General features: G+C 39.5%; 1 protein-coding gene across 1 annotated transcript; it reads left to right on the plus strand.

The window, feature by feature from the left end:
* The first annotated feature begins 180 nt into the window (after window positions 1-180).
* Window positions 181-21310, plus strand: LOC139739535 (atypical kinase COQ8B, mitochondrial-like). The gene is made up of 15 exons (XM_071650134.1): window positions 181-572; window positions 3553-3779; window positions 6108-6485; window positions 7276-7342; window positions 8014-8082; window positions 9155-9271; window positions 9821-9906; window positions 11354-11494; window positions 12168-12249; window positions 15361-15454; window positions 16613-16754; window positions 17554-17661; window positions 18762-18827; window positions 19624-19710; window positions 20455-21310. Exons 2-15 carry the CDS (start codon window positions 3585-3587, stop codon window positions 20731-20733), a joined length of 1911 nt encoding a protein of 636 aa, XP_071506235.1. The 5' UTR covers window positions 181-572; window positions 3553-3584; the 3' UTR covers window positions 20734-21310.
* The last annotated feature ends 910 nt before the right edge of the window (window positions 21311-22220 follow it).

Here is a 22220-nt window from a genome sequence, read left to right on the forward strand (position 1 = left end):
AACATGGGAATTTCGGTCAGCGTTACGCAAGCTTTGTTGACCTAGCCATAGCGCAGTGGTGTAGACCCCGGTCGAACCCGGTCGTACATCTACATGCTGCAGAGTTTTTCACGTTACATCACCTAGTACCTCGCGAGACTAGCTCACAGAAATCTCACGTTGCCTTGTGTGTGACATGATCGACTGTTGGTTAGTGTGTTGAATAGACAGAAACCGAACATCGCGAGAGCTAGAGAGAGTCGTTGTAATTGCACACTCTGTTTTGATCTATTTCTTGTCAGGATGAACATTTGTCGTTTGACTTCAAAGAAAAAATTGTAAGGGGCCGAAGTTATTATAAACTAGATTCACGGATCAACGTTACGACAGCCAGCGATAGCGTGAGGTTCAGAAGAGGCGCAGCTCAGCCGCAGCTAACTACGACCTACGAGCCAACAACATTGCATAATTTGCATCCATGTCTTTTCTGCTGTAAGCAGTCCATCCTGAAGCAGTGAAAAGGGGTATAATTTACCTTTTACAGCTGCTGTGGTGTACATTGTACTCTCGATCTCGACGGCCTAACGGATTAGGTAAGCTGTAACAAGCTATAAACTTGAAATAAAGTTTAGACCAGTTTTCTAACCTTATTTTATTTTTATTTTCAGGTGCACCTCAACTCAACTTCAAATTGCCAATAAAAATAAAATTGGAAGTAAAATTACCTTAAAAAAAAGTTAGATGAATTTATTGAGATACACTGTATCTGACTCAGTTAGGACCTTAATTTGAAAACTTGAAATATCAGGTTAGCTTTTAAGGAAGAACAAGAATTCACCCAAGTTTTACCTCAATACAAATTGTAATTTGTATGCCATAAATGCAGCAGTTTTGGCCTATCCTGGGGTGTTACCTAGCGGGTACCGGTAATTTGTATCCCATGCCATGGCCGATGGGGAATGGGGGGGGGGGGGGGGGGGGAGGGGGGTGGTTGATGGGGCAATGGCTGCCCTGTTGATTCTGAATCTCTATAGGGAGTCGAGGTCTAGCGAATGTTAGTGAAATAACGCTGTTTTAGTTAGTGTGTGCGATGCATTGTTAATAATGCTGGCAGGGCTAAAACAAAAGTAAGTGAAGACCGGTACCCCTTCCTCCCTCTGTTAAGAGGATGTGTAATGGAACCATGTTTATTTTAGTTTTTGTTCCTTTGTTTATGAGTTTGTTTTTCATCTCTATGTTTTTATTATTTTCATGGATAGCATATGGATATCGTATGGCGCTTATTAGTCCCATGCATAATTTTTTGTTCTAGACATCTATGTGGTGATACGCAGGGTACCGATGTTAAGGTTGTTTTCTATTCTTCACTGGGGATTTGAGATTTCCAAATGTTACTGATAATTACCCGATGGATAATAAACAAGATCAACAGCCAAACAATGATACCATAGATTATAAATACAAGCTGGAAAAGCATTACGCGCACTTCACATCACACATATTGGCAAAAGAGGGTAGGGGTGTCGGTTTGAAAATACAGCGCAACCGAGTGCATCAAAATATTAAACACCCCACATGTTCGAAGCAGTTACCTTGGAGCGTGTACGACCAATCACATCTTTACAAATGTGCTTGTGATTTCAGAGTATCGTCTTTTGATACATGTGAGTGAAAATTCAGGCAAATTGTGAGATATTTATAAGTTTCTATTGATAGAAAAGCATTAATTAGGGTGTCACTGTATTAGACACCCAATCATACCCCTCTGCATCTACTCCGTGAGTGGTGAGACTTGAGTTGCCACCATATCACCACCTGGTCTCAAAGCCAAATGAGATACCCACGTCTTTAAACATGGCTTGCAACATATTTGTACATGTTATAAAGTAAGAGTCCAATATGCCAGAGTCAGGATCCTATCTTACAGAGTTGGTGTTGCAATTGATTCAAATTATCTAGTTGTAACTTTGCAGTTGCTTCAAATCCAACTTGATTTCAAAAAAAAAGAAAAAAAAAAGATTGTGAGAATAAGATGTAAATCATTTAAGAAAATTTTAGGGAAAGTGTTCTAAAAAGTTAGAAATATAGGTTATTTTGTTGGTGCTGTGTAATGTACGTCCGCATGTTGATATGGCTGTTTTCCAGTTACCAGGCAATCGGGTCATGGCTACGACTATGCACATTTGGTTGGATGGGAAAGACACACATGTGTGGCTGTACAATGTATACATGTATACACTACTTTTGATTATTGTACCATTCCCTATTTACTGGAATATTAATAATTGTCAATTCATGGTCATAACCATGTGTGGAACCCAATACCGCAGGATTGCCAAAGGCTGAGGGTGACTGCATGAAAAGTTAAGCCAGTAAAAACACATCACTTGATTTTTGATCGTGTGAGACAGTTAAATCCAGACTGTGTCAGTGTTCTGTACATTGTGATGGTACCACAACCCAATCCCACTATTGTGAGCTTCCAGCAATAGCCTTTTGTAAGTCTCAGCTGTACTTCACAGCCCTGTGAAAACAATTGCATCCTGTCTGTATAACGCATTTCAATGGCACAAACAACTTGCTGGCAGAGCTTACAGTTTCTACACATTTACCTTGGGATGAGTTGCCCAAGATTTGCATTCATATAATTGATTCTTTATATCTGACTGACTTGGAGGAGTTTTCAAATAATGTAAACATTCGTAACGTAAACATTAAGGAGTCTCCGTTTAATGATAACCCTACACCTAACCCTTCCCCCTCTTGTAAAGTGATATCCTCAAAGCTATCATTGCTATAAATACCATCATGATACATTGTACAGTGTAGGTCACAACTGTCTGGATACTGTATTACATGGACAGTCTTCTCACTTGTATTTTGAGGGGGGAAAACACAATATCAGTGTGTTTCATCACTTGGTTGAGAAGATGAACTCATAGGCCGAAAGAGTGCATTTTTGTGTCACTGAGGTGTCAACTCGGATGTTCTGTCATACTGTAAAACATGATATATTCGCGGCATAAATTTTTCGCAAATTGCAGCCAACAGCCATTTTTGTGGCATGAAATTTTTGCAAACTGCCACTGGCATTCAATGCATATAGATAGTGTAGACAAGAACTTTCACTTGCATTTTAATTTCGCGAATCTTGGCGCTCGCGAAATTCGCAGAATTAAAATGCACGGGAACATTCCTCGTTTTACAGTATACCCACCATAGTCTCTGCTTTGTGAGTGTTTCATTCAAACGAGGTTTGCTCTGCATTTGAAGCAAGGACATCTAAAATGAGCAGTCTGACTGTAATAATATGTGTCCATAAAAGCACATCATTTGCTGTTCTACTACAATTTCTGAACAGTGTGAGTAGACATACAATGTATGGAATCATACCAGGTAACTGTATCTTGTAGTAAAAGAAATGTGTGGTAAAAGAAATACCAGTTTGTACTGTTGAGATGATTTAAAATTGTACAGTGTAAGTCCCATGCGCATTTAATCCAACTTGTTATTCATAGACATTTTAATAGATTTGAGCTCAAGACATGTTCTTCTTCCATTCTATCTTACTAGAGGAATCAGATCGCCAGTAGCACACAGCTATCATGTCGGGATCAAGGCTTGGTGATGCCACTAAAGCCATGAATGGCTTCGGCCTCCTGGTCAAGACCTTTGTGGACACTCAGTGCAAGGAGGCCCAACAGATTGCGGCCAACTCCAGCCTGCGTGCCGCCGTCCAGGGGCTGCAAACGAAGGTGGAAGAAAGAGTCGGTGATGCCATGGTTTCGTTCTCTGACAAGGTGGGTGTTCCCCCCCCCCCCCCCCCCCCCCCCCATTGGAATTTGTCAGTGGGGGCCAATTTTTTCATCCAGTATTTGAGAAAGCTGATCTTAGATGTGTCTAACAGTGTCACCCTGGCTGAAGGAAATAGTACAGTACATGTCATATTTCTTTAGGAGATCGAATTTCAAAGCAGGGCTTGATATTATCAGTGGCCTAGTCGCCCAGGGCCACTGCCACTAAAAATTGATGTTTGGGCCACCAAATTTCCAAAAAGGCTATCTTTTGGCAGCCCGAGGGAGCACTTCGAATTAAAAATGGATTGTTATGTGTCCTTTTTACTTTGGGCCACTGCATTTCTTTTTGGGCCTCCAAAATGTCAGATTTCGAGATTTTTTTGGAGCCAATGGGAGAACAGTAGAGGTTAGTGTCGATCCCAGCAAAGTTGAAGGTGATGCAAGGCATTACCTTGTTTGTTGTTTTGTTTTTTGCAGAGGTTGATTGGGCTTCACAAGTCAGACCTTTTACAAGATGTTTGAATGAACGAAGATTTGAAAAGGAAAAATTGCATTGTGCAGGCAAATAAAATTGAATAATATCCTTCTCTTTTAGGATTCCCCTTGACCACTGAGGAAATAGGGCAGAGTATGCTGTTCCTGAACTAGTCTACTTTTGCTTTCTCTTTTTTATGACCTTGTGCTAGCATGTATATGTGTTTTTACTCAACCCTTTCATGACTTTAAATGCAGTGTATTGTTAGCATCAAGTATTATACAGTATAATTACATTTCATTTCTTGGTACAAAAGTTGTACATCATTTGTCATAAACTTTGCGAGTGAACAGATCTTGCAAAAATTAACAACACATTGATTTATTGTCCCCTGTACCACAAAGGCTGTGCAAATGGTCTCCAAACTAGGAAATTGCTGACATTACTTTCTGCTTATAAATTCTTTGAAAAAAATCTATTTTATGTTCTGTTGCAGGTATTCTCAATTACTTATTCAGCCACATATAAAATCATGATTCATGAAATATTATGCCTACAAAGATCTTATACATTGTACATCATATATCATAGTTTATAGCCACAAGTAGAGTTAGTCTGTGTTTGAGACCATTCATGATTTTATATGATATGGAATATTATGATTCCTAACAGTCATTCTGTTGTCCTGTGATCATATGAAGTTAGCTAATGTAATTACACTTGTGTACATAGGAAGTAAACTGCGACTTACTGTACAGTGAAACAATGATTTCCTGTTTTTACACCATTATGTGAATATAATAGTGCATTGTAGTTTCAGTTTCATTGCACATTTTTGTGGCCGGATGTTTGAAAAGTGAGGTGGTTGTGTGCATAATCATAATTGATTGGTCATTGTCAAGTCTTAAAGGTATGGGAAATTACAGTTGTATGGGTTCAGGCTGGATATTGTTATATGAAGCATGATGAAAGGATGACTTTCGTATAGATGAATATATTATATGCTGTAAACCTTGACCCTCACAATCAAGTGTTTGTTTGTTTGTTTTTCCTTTGATGCTTCAGTGTTCCTGGCACTCAGCATTGAAAAGAAAAATCAATATTGTTGCAGGTTCCATCAAGTAAAATGTTACGAGATTTTTTTTTTCCTCAACCATTCACAGCATGTTATACCCTGAAACAGCTTGTCAAGTTTTCTTAAATTAAGCTGAGGTGATTTCTGGTCCACTGTCACAATGGAAACCTTCCATGAATATTTGTATTTGGTGTTATGACTTTCATGGCCTTTACATTTCAGCAGGAACTCTCAGAGTTTCAATTTGTTATGGCCCATGTGTCTGTGACTGAGACAATTCTATAACACTCTCACCTTCAACCATTGTGTGCTGGTGTATATCTTGGTATTTGCTGGAAGTTGGACAACATTGGTTCAATTTTATATGTGCATACCGAAAAGTATAGTACTCTGGACAGAATATACCCTCAAGAGAATGGCATTAGCTGAACATGGTTTCGGCTCTTTTTCAGTGACTTGAATTGTATTAAATGTCTCTGAGGATTTTGAGCCAAGATGACGAAATGAAGTGACCACAACAACTAGAATTATCATTATCATGACAGGGAATGATTTTCCTGGTATTGCATTGTTATTTGCTATGCATTTTGGATATATGACTGCTAAGCAGAATGTCATTTGTTTAGCAATTTCTTTACATAGAATTGTATACCATTTTGTTCAAACTGTATGTCCATGGAGTAAAATTTGCTATTCAATTTCAAGAAGGGAAATTATTCCCTGCATAATCATAATCACTCCAGCTCACGTTCTACCAACTGCTCCTTTTCTGTTCCACCAGGAGAAGAAAGATGATGATGGGTGGGATTATGTCGTGACCAGCGACCCAGAGGAGTGGGGGGACACCTTCGCCGAATCTGCTTCCAAGTTTGCTGTCGAAGACATGCCGGAAGTCGAGCCTTCGCAGAGCGAGGCTTTCCAAAAGCCGCCCCTGACGCCACAGAAACCTGCCGGCAGTGCTCCCTCTAGGGGCTATCATTCTTTCGCGAGGTCTGCCGCGGCCAGGTATCCGTACAGGGTGTCCAGCGACAGTCTCACTGTGTTGAGGCGTCAGCTGACGACAGGAACCGTCTCGGCGGATGACCTGCGGAAGACGGCAAGTCCTGGGCCGAAAGCACCACCTCGTAAGCCAGCCGCCAGGCCAAGAGTCAAACCAACGGTGAGTTTTTTTTTAAACATCCTCAAAGATGAAGACAGTCGATAGCTTTTATGTCCAGTTTAGAAGTGTAATTCTCTGGTATCTTGTTTTCAAAGCAAAGGAGTGTCGGCAGAGAAATATTGTCATTGTGTGACAAAGACAGCGATTTTTGATTGCCTGTATGGATGTCAAACCAATGAATGGTTGCTATCATTCAAACGTCTTTAATACTTTTCTATGTGAATGTGCTTACCATGATCTTTGCCAGATATCTGCTGACATATTATTGCTTTCTTGCAATAAAATAGAGCGAGAATGCTTTCAGTGGGAAGTTATACACCCTGTACGTGTAATAGTGATTAAGTTTTCTGTGTTTGTGTTCATGTGTGTCTGCTGTCTACTACCCACCAATTGAATCATTCATTATAATTTGTACAATAAATGTACATGTAATTGCTACTTTGTATAGAAAGGGTATACTCTACTTGACAAGGAAGCTGCTATATATGGATGTTACCTGAAATGTCTGTTTCTTTATCCATGTACTGGTTTTGTAAAATAAGATTTGCATTCAGTTCATTTAAGTTGCAAGTTGTAATCTCTCTGTTAATCTACCTTTATATAACAAGGCCATAGTATAGTCATAAAATATCATTTATCTGTTATAAGTTGTACTTGTATGATGAGAATTGACAGCTGCAGAATCTATTGGTGTATCAAGCGACCAAATTTGAGAAAAAAAAACATGAGATATAATATATTGAAGCATTACACTCATTTTTTTTTTTCTTTCAACCAATTTTTATTGCAGCTGAGTGCCAAGGCCAAGGAGCGCACAGTACCAGCCTCAAGAATGAGCAGAGTTCTGAACTTTGGAGGTATGTTCACCCCTCAAGTTTGTATAAACACACTTTGTGAATTATGATTGTTAATGCACTGACGTATACCTGCAACTTCTTGTCTGACAGGAAGTGTGTAGAATATAGGATTGTACAATCATATTTTTATAGGTCAGAGCGTTTTGCATTTCTTGCCCTCATGATATGCAGTGCAGATTGTACCTGTACTCCCTTATCAAGTGCAGATTCTTCACATTTATGTTGATCTACCACTCATACAGTGCCCTCTTGACAACTCAATGGTACCGTCATTCAGATTTTTAATCTGCATATTGTTGGCAGGTTTGATAGTAGTACTGTCTGTAGATAGCTCCTCCATGTAACACACTTTGTGATCAGCAGTCATTGTGTGTAGTATAATGAATCAATCTACAGTTATGAACTTAATTCTTTATTCATGATATTATGATGTACTTGCAAAAGTTCAGACTCACCACATGTCCACTTGTGCTATAACACTACCAGACAACCTCTATTTCCAGATGTGATGTAGCAATATTAAGTTAGTTTTATATCTTCTAAAGTGCTATGCAGTTTGGAAATCACATGGATAGACTTCTTCCCAAAATCATCTATAGATCTCTATGAAATTCCAGAACAGTGGAACATTCACTAATGTCAAACTGCTATTGGGTTACATCTCTCCAAAGGGCTAGCAGCTGGTCTCGGTGTCAGTGTCCTGGCTGACAAGGTCAAGCGGGGACTTGGTCTCGAAGATGGTAAGTCAGAAGCTGTTTTGTGTGTGTGGGGCGGGGGGGGGGGGGGGAAGCGTTATCCTAGCTCTGTTTATGTCCTGTGGTATTTCAAATTTTTCATCGTTGCAGTACTGTTTTCTAATTTCAATAAAGCATTTATGCACAGACGTGTACGGGCAACTTCCATTTTCTGTCAGAGAGTCTGTAGAAGTCTTGTAAGTAAGATCGCAGTTGTGTTCTTGGTAGATCTCTTTAAAGTTTATATCACACATTAAAAATGTTCAGTCTTCGTGACGTATGTACACTTCATGCCCGCAAAAGAAGTTAATAAAGAGTGACAGACATACTATCAGTACATTTTGCTTGAGATTTTAATATCAGTAATTGTACTGCCAAGTACAGTGTTTCCTTCACTAGCACTATACACAGATGTAGATAGGCATGCACTGCTGCACTCGGTCTACTTTGCCAGACAAAGGCCAGCAGATTTCATAGCTGTTTACCTCGCTCTGTGAGACAGCAGATTAACCTTATTCTTTCAGCAAGTACTACGATGAAGAACATCTTCTGTACTATTTCAATATCAGTTAGATGCGTCATCACTGTGATAGAGAGGTTGGGGATGGGGGTCAAGTTGACACCTCTACAGAGATGCCAACTGTTATTTTGATTTTATTTTTTTGCAATATTTTGTACCTTTTTTTTCCTGAAAATACTGCAGGTTTCATAGAAATACTGTTTTTCAAAATTGTATTACTGCACATATCTATTGCAGGAAAGGTAAAAATACTGTTTTTCTGCCAAACATACCCCTTTCCAGCCTTCAGAATACTTCAGTGATGTTTACAAGGTTGACATCCCTGCCCCTATACAAAATCTTTTCTGCAAACACCCATTCTAATTTTGGAAGAACCCCTGTAAACAAAGTCGCTTTTCAACTCTCTGTTGTTTTGCAAACGAAGGTCTATCACAAAACAATCAACTGCACACCAGAAACTGATGCATACTATGGCTCATAGCCCTGCATAAGTCTGGTTCTTTGCATTGTTTTATTGACAAAACCCATTTGTCTGTTTGCACCATTTCATCGCGGCAGGAGAGAAAGTCGGGTCCAACCTGCTCCTAACGGAGGCCAATGCGGAGAAGATTGTGGACACGCTGTGCAGGGTGAGAGGAGCGGCCCTTAAACTCGGACAGATGCTTAGTATTCAAGGTAAGTGAGGATGGGGGAAGAAGAAATGTGCGGACTGTGTAGATGTTGTCTCTCATTCCTGCCGTTGTATTCCTGTACAGACGACGCCATGATGCAATACTGTTTTTCTTCCTCTTAGCAATTCAACTTGCTTTATTCCCAGCGACACAAAAAGAATGATCAAAGTACTTCGTAATGCTCAGTCAGGATGGATGGGGGGACTACCAGGAAGCATGTGTGGCATTCCATGCATATGCTATGTCACTTGTGTTCGACATCATGTAGAAACCTAATATGAATTAACTCACCTGAATTTCAGTGTATCCTTTATAATGGAGAAAGTGGTAATATAATGCAGTATGATATCGATATGGCATAATATCAAGGTCTTTGTATTAGCTATGTTCCGCATATTCTGTATTCTGTATTCATTTAATTTTATTTACGCATGGCAATAGTAGTTTGCAGATTAAATGCTGTGTTCTTTGTTAACTATGTGCAATAAAACCGAAAGTGAATTTATGGAGTCAGCTTCAACCATATGTTGTTATCACTTCTTGATCTTGTCAGATAATGCCTTGATCAGCCCCGAACTGCAGAGGGTGTTTGAACGAGTACGTCAAAGTGCGGACTTCATGCCAGCCTGGCAAATGGAGGTCAGAATGCAACTTTAATGCTTTGTATAATCATTGGTTTATTTAAACAGGATAATTTCTGAGTTTTGTATATGTTTATTTGTGTATGTGCATTGTTTACCTTTTTGTGTATGTTTGTGTGTTGGCAGTTTAAAGACCCAATAATTATATAATATTAGATGGCCTTGAGGTTAATACAAGGAAGTATTGGACGAGCTATGCACAAATATTGGACGAGTCGAAGACGAGTCCAATATTTTGCGTAGTGAGTCCAATATTTCCTTGCATTGACCGAAAATAGGACACCCAATATTATCATTATTATCCTACAGAGGATTTTAGCAAAGAATATTTTCACTTAGGGGCCTACCCTTTCTGTCTCTGAGTGTTGTATGGTCTCCTACTGTACTTGATCCTGACATGGGGTATGGTACACTCTTCAGTGCAAGTTAGTCCACTTCATTCCCAGATAAAACAGTGATCTATGTATTTTGGTGTACATTCCTAAGGAAATTAGATCAACATCGAACTAGGCCAAAACAAATCTTCTGTTCTTGAAACAAGTCTAGTAAGACAATATAAACGCGGAATTTTAGAGAAAAAAAAGGCGATATTTTAGTCGATTCGTGATTGACCAATCACAGACGTTTTTACTTCATATTTCAGGTCATCTCGTATATCTCAACCAATCACGGTGCAGTTTATAAAAACTTTGGGGAAATCCCCCTCTTGCCATCCAGTATTTTAAATATTGGTTGCCTCAGCAAAATATATTGGTCGAGTTCAACAAACTTTCTAAGTGGGTCGGAGGTTATGAGGTGGGTTGACAAAATAACACTTGTATTTGGGCTCTAAAAATCCTCTGTATGGATAAAAATGTGGGGATAATGGGGTGGGAAGGCTGGTTTGGCTAGAATATATTCAAGAATCCCTGTAACAAATTGTCTACAGCTATGTCAGTGATCTCTGTAAGTACTCACATAGCTGAAGAATCTTGACTGGAGTCAACCTTGACCGATGATGAGCGTACTCTTTGATGGTCATATTTGCTGATGGGCTATTTGTGGTTTTTGAACGTACCTTAGTGGGCAGCAAATGAAGATCAATCGGACCATCTATATTTTCCAATGCTAGTAGGTCTTTTGAATGATTATGAGCACGAATTATTACACATGTCTGTGTGTGTGTGTGTATGTTCAGATTCGGTGTAATTTGTTTTCAGATTAAATGATATGAGTGACTACAGGCAATAAATGTTGATCTGATTCTGCATGTTTGAGTTAGGGTTCAATGTAAACAACATAAACGGTTATTGACAATAAATGGCAGTTTAATTCTATGTGTTAGGTGTGTGTGTGTGTGTGTGTGTGTGTGTGTGTGTGTGTGCATGTGCATTTGCATATGCAATTTAAACCATGCTAATGATGAATTCATTCGTGAGGATCTCTTGGTCACATCTTTCACACAGAGAGTGTTGAAGCAAGAACTTGGCGAGGATTGGAGGAGTAAAGTGATGTCTTTTGAGGACAAACCCTTCGCTGCTGCCTCCATTGGCCAGGTCCACCTAGCGACGCTGCACGATGGAACAGAGGTGGCCATGAAGATTCAGGTATGACAGGACGAAGTCACTGTAGCACTAAGTAGATGCTGAATAGATAATAGCTTTCCTGAACTGAGCAGACCTTGGAAATGTAATGATTTTCATTTTTTTTTGTCTCCTACTTTCATTTGTTTGTTTGTCGCTTACTTTCATTTGTTTGTTTGTTTGTATTTTAAAGAAGAGATTAAAAGCTTCTGATTTGCCTGCCCATAGCATTCCTTGAGGGATATAATTTTTCTGGTTGTGTCCCTATGTATCATGTAAGCATGTACAAAAAATGTACATGTAGCCATACGCTGACTCTGAACTTACAGGATTGGGACAGGATAGGGACAGGATGTATTTTAAAGAAGAGATTAAAAGCTTCTGATTTGCATGCCCGTAGCATTACTTGAGGGATAATAATGTTCATGCTTACATGATACTAAATACACTATATATTTTGCATGTTTGATATTTTGTGAATTTGGGCATGAAAGACAACTTTTTGAGTGATCATATTCCGATCAATCAAATTCAAATCACATTCACAATTTTGCCCTGCAGTGGTCTGCATGGCAAAATCCTGTTCAATGCTCAGGTTATGATTGATGAAAGTGAACAGACTAATTTTTGTGATCATTTAGTGACCTTCATTAATGCATTCCATCTTCTGTTTTGTCATTGGATGATGACCTTTTAGTATCCGGGCGTGGCACAGGGCATCGAGAGCGACATCAACAACCTGATGATGCTGATGAAAGTCTGGGATGTCTTACCTGAAGGTAAGCATGTCACTCCCATGATGCCTCTTAGCCTTCCCATCATGCTTTGCTGTAGATCATTCATGTCACATCAGCAAAACTTCTTTCAAGGGAATGGCATAGTATTCACATATTTTGCACAGTTTTCTAAATACTGTTGACTCTTGTCATGATGAAATTTAAAACATATTGATAATACTAGTTGTGCTTCTATAGTGCATTATAACAAATCAGTGTTCCCGGTGCACTTTACAATTATTCATTTTACTGAATCTGAACCCCCTCAAAAAAAAAAAAATGAAATGAAAAGATAGCTCTGAATTGTTATTGAAGTACTAGTATGTAGAGGGTGTTCAAAAGAGAGATACTCCAGTTTTACCATGTTGCAACAGAGTATTAGTCAGCATAAGTATCCTGTTGTGTTTAGCCTCTTTAGCAGTTGCAAAGATATAATTATCCTTATTACAGGTAAGTCTTTTTAGCTCACCTGAGCCAAAGGCTCAAGTGAGCTATTGCGATCGCCCTTCGTCCGGCGTCCGTCGTGCGTCGTGCGTCGTGCGTCGTCCGTCGTCCGTCGTCCGTCGTCCGTCGTCCGTCGTGCGTCGTGCGTAAACTTTTTACATTTTCGTCTTCTTCTTGAAAACCCCAAGACAGATTTTCATCAAACTAGGCAGGTAGCATCAATAGGGGGTTAGAAACTCAATTTGTTAAAATGGGCACCATGCCCCACCCAGGGGGCCCCCAGGGGGGCCCAAACCCCCCAAAATTAGGGAATCTGTAAAAATCTTCTTCTCTAGAACCAGAAGTGATAGAGCTAAGTTAATACTATGAGTTAGTACATTGATGACTGTAGTTTCAAGTTTGTTCACGGCAGAATCAGGGGTGCCCCCCTTGGGACCCCGGGAGGGGGGTGGGGAGGGGTTCTAATGGGGCCTAAATTGTACATTTTCATCTTCTTCTTGAGAACCCCATGACCCATTTTCACCAAACTTGGCAGGTAGCATCCCTAGGGGGTTAGGAACTCATTATTTTAAAATGGGCACCATGCCCCACCCAGGGGGCCCCCAGGGGTCCCAAACGCCCCAAAATTAAGGAATCTGTAAAAATCTTCTTCTCTAGAACCAGAAGTGATAGAGCTTAGTTAATACTATGAGTTTGTACATTGATGACTGTAGTTTCAATTTTGTTCATGGCAGAATCAGGGGTGCCCCCCTTGGGACCCAGGGGAGGGGGGGTGAGGAAGGGTCCTAATGGGGCCTAAATTGTACATTTTTATCTTCTTCTTGAGAACCCCATGACCCATTTTCACCAAACTTGGCAGGTGGCATCCCTAGGGGGTTAGGATCTCAATTTGTTAAAATGGACACCATGCCCCACCCAGGGGGCCCCCAGGGGGGCCCAAACCCCCAAAATGAAGGAATCTTTAAAAATCTTCTCTAGAATCAGAAGTTATAGAGCTAAGATGACACTATGAGTGAGTACATTAATGACTGTAGTTTCAAGTTTGTTCATAGGAGATCCAGGGGAGCCCCTCTTGGGGGCAAGGGGGGGGGGGGGGGTTGGTTGGGAAGGACCAAATGGGGGCCTGAATTGTACATTTTAATCTTCTTCTTGAAAACCTCATGATGTATTTTCGTCAAACTTGGCAGGTAGCATCCCTAGTGGGTCAGGATCTCAATTTGTAAAAATGGGCACCATGCCCCACCCAGAGTGCCCCAGGGGGCCCCCATCCCCCCAAATTAAGGAATCTTAAAACATTTGGGCCCTTATTGTACATTTTCATCTTCTACTTGAGAACGCCTGGTCAAATTTTGGTAGAGCTGTGAATAATTGTCCCCGCCGAACGAGTTCGAGCAGGGGACTATGAAACGGGCTCCGTACGTGTGTGTGTCTGTGTGTCCGTGTGTCCGTGTGTCCGTCTGTCCGTCTGTCCGTCTGTCCGTGCGTCCGTGTGTGATCAAAATGTTCAAAATGCTACTCCTTCGCCATTTCTAACCCGATTTTGATTCTGTTTGCTTTATATGATAGCACTACATGGGAGCTTTGAAACTTCTATACAGAATTTCAGTTGTGACCTTTGACCTTGACCTTTGACCTATATTGTACATTTTGCTTCAAAATGCTACTCCTTCGCCATTTCTAACCCGATTTTGATTCCGTTTGCTTTATATGATGGCACTAGGTGAGGGCTTTAAAACTTCTACACAGAATTTTGACCTTTGACTTCTTTGACCTTTGACCTTGATTTTTGACCTATATTGTACATTGCCTACAAAATGCTACTCCTTCGCCATTTCTAACCCGATTTCGATTCCGTTTGCTTTATGTGATGGCACTAGGTGAGGGCTTCAAAACTTCTACACAGAATTTTGACCTTTGACTTCTTTGACCTTTGACCTTGATTTTTGACCTATATTTTACATTTTGCTACAAAATGCTACTCCTTCGCCATTTGTTACCCGATTTCAATTCCGTTTGCTTTAAGTGATGGCACTAAGTGAGGGCTTCAAAATTTCTACACAGAATTTTGACCTTTGACTTCTTTGACCTTTGACCTTGATTTTTGACCTGTATTGTACATTTTGCTACCAAATGCTACTCCTTCGCCATTTCTAACCCGATTTCGATTCCGTTTGCTTTATGTGATGGCACTAGGTGAGGGCTTCAAAACTTCTACACAGAATTTTGACCTTTGACTTCTTTGACCTTTGACCTTGATTTTTTTGACCTATATTGTACATTGGCTACAAAATGCTACTCCTTCGCCATTTCTAACCTGATTTCGATTCCGTTTGCTTTATGTGATGGCACTAGGTGAGGGCTTCAAAACTTCTACATAGAATTTTGACCCTTGACTTCTTTCACCTTTGACCTTGATCTTTTTACCTATATTGTACATTTTGCTACTAAATGCTACTTCCGGCGGGGACATATTTTACGCACCGCGTAATTTCTACTTTTCCTTGTTTAGATTAGTGACTGCGTGAAAGGTGAACTTGCGATACTCAGGTGAGCGCTAGACCCGCGGGTCTCTTGTTCCTGTTGCATTCCTCTGTAATTTTTTTCTCTTTCTATTACTATGTTGTTTACCTTGTATGTATGTATGTTTTACTCTCTCACACATGTTTGTAGGTCTATACGCTGAGAGTGCCATAGAGGTGGCGAAGAAAGAGCTAGCCTGGGAAGTAGACTACATCAGGGAAGCTGAATGTGCAGAGAAATTCAGGTGAGACAATACAGACTGTCATCCAATGTTCAACCCTACAGACTGCACTGGTCCGACGGTCCCTGACCAGTAAAAATAATTGTCGGACCAGTAACTTTTTCAGGAATGGACCAGTAAGAAATGGAAAAAGTGGGTATAACTTTTTCAGGAATGGACCAGTAAGAAATGGAAAAAGTGGGTATCTACTGGTCCAAGAGATAGATTGGACCACTAGAAAAACTGGGATAGTGTGCAGCCTTGCAATGTTACGTCGATAGAATGAGATGATGTATTTTGAAAGATATGACAGTATTATCTAGACTTGTGATGTTAAAACAAAATGTACTTAAAGAAGCCATACAAAATGTTTGATGCAGCTGATTTTCACCCTCTTGACCTGCTGTCTGTCACCCAAGTTTGTCTTTTTCTGCAATATGACATCTCTGCCTTCAGGCATAATTTTCTCCAGTAAAAAGGAAAGTACCATTTCTAGATCAAGGTGTTAGATTGGAGTGCCATCATGGTCTAGGAATTGTCATGACCCCCTTTCTGTAACAACATGTTATAAAATCTGTTTGACTGGATTTACTTGTGGAATTCACAGAGAGTACAGTTTCATGACTTGTCCAGGTCACTTCTTCAGCTCTGACTGGCTGGTGAGTATTCACGCATGCTGGATGAATGGCCGATGTCACTGCCTTTATTGTCTAGATGTCAAGGAACCAACATTCGCCATTCATCCATCACGGATAAATGCTCATCAGCCAATCATCAGAGGTGAAGAAGTGTCTCAGATGAGTCACGAATACTGTCCTCCTTGTGAGTTTTCTCAAATTAGTTCAGTCAAACAGATTTAATTATGTGTTGCTATCACGCAACTTCAATTAATCAAAATCTATATCACTATAGACTCCATTTTTTTTTTTGCTTTCATTTGCTCTAGCCCAAAAAAGAACTTTGTATCATCACACGATCCCATGTCTGAATTGCTACATTACTCTGATTTTTATGAGTTTTCGTCTTTATTTGTCATATTTCTATTCAGCACATAACCTGCTGTGAAATGTCCCACTGATCTTGCTGAGTTGATTCCACATCTTAAATCAACTCCAGCATGAGTGAAAATGAGTAAACTCGGTGCATGTTTCACATTACCTCTTGTGTCTGCTCGGCCTACAGGAAGCTGCTCGAGGGTGACCCGATCTTCTCCGTCCCCAAAGTCGTGCAGGAATTATCGACAAAAGAAGTGCTTACCACCGAGCTGATCGATGGCATCTCCCTTGAGAAGGCAGAAAACTTGAGTCAAGAAGTCAGGAATGAGGTATGACTCTTTCTCCTGTAGGTTTGCTTCTTTTCTAGGAATAGTTTCCACTTTTTTAAAGGAAGAAATGATGAAAAAGTCACAAGCTGAGACCTGAGAATGTGGATACAAGTACTTGGGACTATTGTAATGTATTCTACTTTTTGTCTTTTCAAACATGTGTGAAAAATTCAGTTGTCAAACTTTGAAGCATTTTTCTTTGCTTGTATTTTTCTTACACATGACTTCTTCCCCGGTGTGCATATCCGCAAGAATAGGGACATAGTGGAAAATGTCTTCGTATCATTATCTGAAACTAAGGCTGCATGTACATGTAGGAGATTTTCCAATCTTGAGCTGGGTCTTGTGCTGGATTGTGCAGTGTTGACTACCCAATATAACTAACTCTGTCAGCCTAAAAAGAGAAACCAATTTTATCACTCCCAGTCAGTGATACCTGATGATAAAAGGTCAGACTTCAGCAAACTATGAAGGTGTGCTTTAGGGTGGACATACTGTGCAGTGGCACTGCGTGAAAAATTATCATTATTACCATTTTTTCAATTTACTGCAGATTGCCTGCATTTCCATGAAGTATGCTTTGATTGCTGTATGTACTATAGGAAAGGAAATTTTTTGCATGGTTAATTTTTCAGGCTGGGGCTGTAATTGATTGATTTTTTGAATGTTTACAATTTTATTTTGTAACATTGATGTCTAAAAAATTGTGTGTGTTATCATATTCACAAGAGTCTTGCAGAGGCAAAATTTCCACAATGCAAAATAGGCATTTACAGTATTTCTTAATGTGCCATGGCAGGTATGTAGACACATCCTACGTCTGTGCCTGACAGAACTGTTTGAGTGGAACTTCATGCAGACAGACCCCAACTGGTCAAACTTCCTCTACAATGAAGAAACTGGCAAAGTAAGTCTACATCATGGTCTATGTTGAAATTGTTAGCTCACCCCACTCATGTGAGTGTATGTGTACTGTGGAATACCAAGCAAGTATTTTTAGCTCAAATATACTTGGGCATAAAACAAAGGAAAATACATAAAGAGGGTTAGCTGATTCACTGGGCAGTGTGCAGTGCCAAGCTCTAACTGTTCTATTGTGTTATGCACTTGTGCATGGGATATGCTGTTTGTGATACTTTATGAAATCTCTAACATTTTAAGACTTCTCTTATGTGTGTATTTAATTCACATCACAGGACAGGATTCTGTGGGTGCTATACAGTGCACTCCCGTTACAACGAACACGGTTATAACGAAATTTCGTTATAACGAAGTAAATCTTCTGGTCCCAAAATTATCACCATTTAGGTCTATGGTACAAAATTCGCTTATAACGAACACGGTTATAGCGAAATTTCTGTTTTAACGAAGTCTTTTCCGAGCGCCACAGACAAAGAAAAACAAAAGAAATGTGCTTCGATATAACGAAATGCAAATTGCTTTCGAAAATACGTAGCGGAACAAGCATGGGTGAACGCTTCACACCACTGTATGTTCGCTCCTTGTGTCACGCAGAGTTTCTGAGGGGAACTTTATTATTGTAATACAATTATCCCATCACATTTCACATAGCTTTCCAGTGTATGATGAGTATTCAGCAAACAGAATATGATATATATACGTGGTTTCCTTGTTTTCGTTATATATTGTATTTGTTCGGTTATAACGAAATTTTGTTATAACGAAAGAAAACTGCCGGTCCCGAGCATTTCGTTATAACGGGAGTGCACTGTACAAGGAATTTGAAGAGACCAAACTTATATCCCACAGACATTTTAAAAAATGCCTTGATTAAACCTTTTTTAATTCTTGTTTGTGAAATTTATGTTTATAATCTTGTGTTGAAAAAAAAACCCATCTTTGATGTGTCTTATTTATGCAACATTTTCAAAATGATTCAAGGAATGTATGCAAAGAGACAAATTGTGTTTGCTATGATCATTTTCATTGATATACATTTTTATTTGTCCATTCAAGTAATTGTGGTTACCAAAATTTTATCTGCAGGTGACACTCCTAGATTTTGGAGCAACAAGGTACTTCGACAAGTCATTTGTGGATGTCTATATGAAGGTGAGCTTCATATACCCTTGCTTCTTATTATAGAGTAAAAAGAAATTAAGTGCACGTTTCCTGGTTTGATACATTTGTCAAAACTTTCTTATAGAACTTTTCTGTGTGTGTGTTTTTTTTAGATGTTCTCAAACATGTAATTGATATTGCAAAGCATTGATTCCATATATTGTTATTGAGGTATGACTGACTTGGGCATGGCTTATTGGATAGATAACAATGTTTTATACAACATTATATTCTAGGGATTTTAGGTTTTCAGTTGTTGTATTGTATCAGTGTTCTGTTGAGAGACGACAACTGACTAGCAGTAAGTGTACACTGTGACTGTTATGCAGCTGGAGAACAAAATTTTGATAATGAGCAAATGAAACTCTAACAAGCCACTCAGTTTATTTTATTGTTGTTGTTTTTTTTTTGAGTGTGCATTGATGGGAATGAAAGATGAAATTGCATTTGAAAGTAAAGTCATCAATTCTGAGTGAATGATACTATAAAACCACAAATGTTCATGTGTATTTTAATATCGCGAGAGCGAAGATTTGTGAAATTAAGATGCATGCGAAAGTTTGTGTCTGCACTATATGCATAGAATGCTAGTGGCAGTTTGCGAAAAAGGCCGTCAGCTCCATTTTACGAAAATTTCATGCCGCGAAAATATCTTGCTTTTCTGTAGTTGGTACTGAATTATCAGAGCCCTTAAGCATTGCATATGATACCATCCAAACGTTTATGTTAATGAAAATTGACTAATGGCGGTGGATAAGTTGGCTTTGCTTTGCTTTGTTTCCCCAAGGTCATCCATGGTGCAGCAGTTGGAGATAGACAGGAGGTCCTCGAAAACTCCAGAACATTGCAATTTCTAACGGGATATGAATCAAAGGTAAGCTTTAACTTAATATGTCAGCCACTAGTGTATTCTCTGTAAACTAGATATTATACTCTCCATTGTGTGGAGGCATGCTATAACATCCAGAAACAAAATAGTAAACAACACATGTTTGACTGCACAACCTGAAGTTTTGTCAATCAAGGATATGTAGGGGAAAAGCTGTCATCATCAAGGAATTTATGGATATTTGTCTGGATTTAGTCATCATGCTGAGCTTTTGAAGAGGCATAATGGTTGTATGTCAGCTGAAATACGTCCTAATTGTGTATAATGTTGGTTGCTGTCAATAATGAGTGTCAAGGTAACACATTTAAAAGATGTAGAAGTTTGTTGCACTTCAGCAGGGTGACCCCAAAGCATCAGGCATTCAGATTAGCAGAAAGGGTTCATTTGCATTGAAAGATACAGTGAAACACTGTTATGACGCGATTGCAGAGACTGCCAATTTTATCTTGTAATTGTAAAAGCCAGAACCTTGTAAACATACCAATGAAGAGACCAGCTAGATGCAGTAATGGAAAATCTGGACCATCTGAAAGCAGAACTTCATTGTATTAAAGCAAGCTTGCTAAAAGTTTTGTTTTCATTTTTGTTTTTGCTGTTGCATAGGTGTGTATGAAATGAATAATGGAAGAGGAAGTAATGTGTATGCTTTGCAGTCATAAAGCAGCAACTAGCCTACATCGATGTAGTGTAGATCATGTATTCTCTCTATTCACTTTTGCTAATCACCAGGCTATGGAGAACGCCCATATTGATGCCGTCATGATCCTGGGTGAGCCGTTCCGCAGCCACGAGGAGTTCGACTTCTCCACACAGGACACGACGAGGCGCATCCAGGACCTCATCCCGGTCATGCTGACCGGCCGACTGACCCCACCCCCCGAGGAGAGCTACTCCCTCCACCGCAAGATGGCCGGCTCATTCCTGCTTTGCACCAAGCTCCGCGCCAAGATTGCCTGCAAGGAGCTATTCGACGACATCTACAACCGTTACAAATTTGACTCGGCGTGACATAACCAGTCAGGGGCAATTTGTAGCTTGGACATATCTATATGACATTTTGTCGGGCCTTGATTCTTCCTCATTTAAGATAATGTCTTCATGATAATTTAAGAGTATAAAAAAGTAACCTTCATAAAGACACCAAAGTGCAAATTCAGAGTATACAGGAAGGTTAGGATTTATGATGATGTATTGACAAACTGAAGTTGTCTTTAGAAACAATACATCCTAAAATTCCTGGCTCAAAAATTGAGATACGAGTGTGTGACTATGTGTTTAATTGTATAATCAAAATAGTGAAGAATATTTTCTGCGGTTCTAGGACGAGTCCATTGAGAGACAAGACATCAGCAATGAATTTGCTTTGACTGCATTTCATCGTCAGGGGCACAAGTTCAAACACTTTCAGCTTCTTAAAAAGCATGACAGTATGCTCAGTTTTCTCAGTTTCAGCATTAAGGCTTGTATTACGTGCCACCTATAGTTACCCTTACTGCCATCGCTTGGCTACCTTTGCAGGACTGAGCTTTTGTTTTTGGGATGCAAGACAGGTTTGCTTAAGCCTTTATGTGGTCTGAATGCCTATTGGTACAGAAAACTGCTTAGCTGTTGAAGAAGACAGTGTCAAAAGTCCTTGGCACTGGAAAGGATCAACCTGTTTTGTTTTTGTTGTTGTTTTTTTAAACCTGGACCATCAGATGGTCAATAGTCTCAGCTAGAAAAATAAGTGTTTTCAAGTTGATATACTTATTATGTTGAGTGCTCTTGAGCAACATGGAAGTGTAACAGTATTCATCACATTTAGTTTAGAGCAGTGCTGGAAGAATGCAAGTCCATCATATTAGTTCTAGGTGTTCTTCTCAGTCATGCAAGCTTTTCCATGTGTAGTGTTTTATTTATTGTGGAGCAGTCATTGGAATACCCTCATTGAGTTTTATCTCCTTAAGTGTCTTTGTTACAATTGCTAAAAATTAGGTTGCACTGATAGTTGTGGCGATGAGTTGTGGCGATGTGATTGAGTTGATGTTGTACCTACTTAGCATCATGAATGCATGTATCTGCTAAAGGTCAAGACAAATGGGTTGTTGAGCAGTAATCATGATTGATGAAACTACTGTTCTTGCCAGTATGTGAAAAAGTTAAATTCTAATTGTGATCATTTCATAGTCATATATAGAGTGCAATGTATGACAGACAGACAAGAATTAAGAGTGGAAGTAAAATCAGTCAATGGATTCTTACATATATCAGTATTATCGAACTCTGTATGTCTCGTTCAGAATGTGGTAGAATAAAAAGAGAAGGTTGGTCAAGTGAATTGAACTTCATTCACTGCCCACTGGGGTACTGTAAAAGTGGATATTTTCGCGCGACTAATTTTTCGCGCTTGGCCGTGTCAGAAGACTTTTGCGTGTTTTTAATTCCGCGTAATCAAGACATCAAGTACTGGAACATGGCAGGCAAAAATATTCGCGTGCTTTTATTTTTGCGCTTGC

Source organism: Diadema antillarum, unplaced genomic scaffold (assembly GCF_040938485.1).
Source record: "Diadema antillarum isolate AM-2024a unplaced genomic scaffold, OU_Dant_1.0 seq00000803_RagTag, whole genome shotgun sequence".
Classification (NCBI taxonomy): Eukaryota; Metazoa; Echinodermata; class Echinoidea; order Diadematoida; family Diadematidae; genus Diadema; species Diadema antillarum.

Excerpts from the sequence above, each read along its gene's own strand:
- LOC139739535 (XM_071650134.1), top strand. The coding sequence starts at position 3,585 with ATGTCGGGATCAAGGCTTGGTGATGCCACTAAAGCCATGAATGGCTTC. Across the intron at positions 3,780-6,107 it reads TGGTTTCGTTCTCTGACAAG|GAGAAGAAAGATGATGATGG; the intron begins GTGGGTGTTCCC and ends CTGTTCCACCAG. Across the intron at positions 19,711-20,454 it reads TAACGGGATATGAATCAAAG|GCTATGGAGAACGCCCATAT; the intron begins GTAAGCTTTAAC and ends GCTAATCACCAG.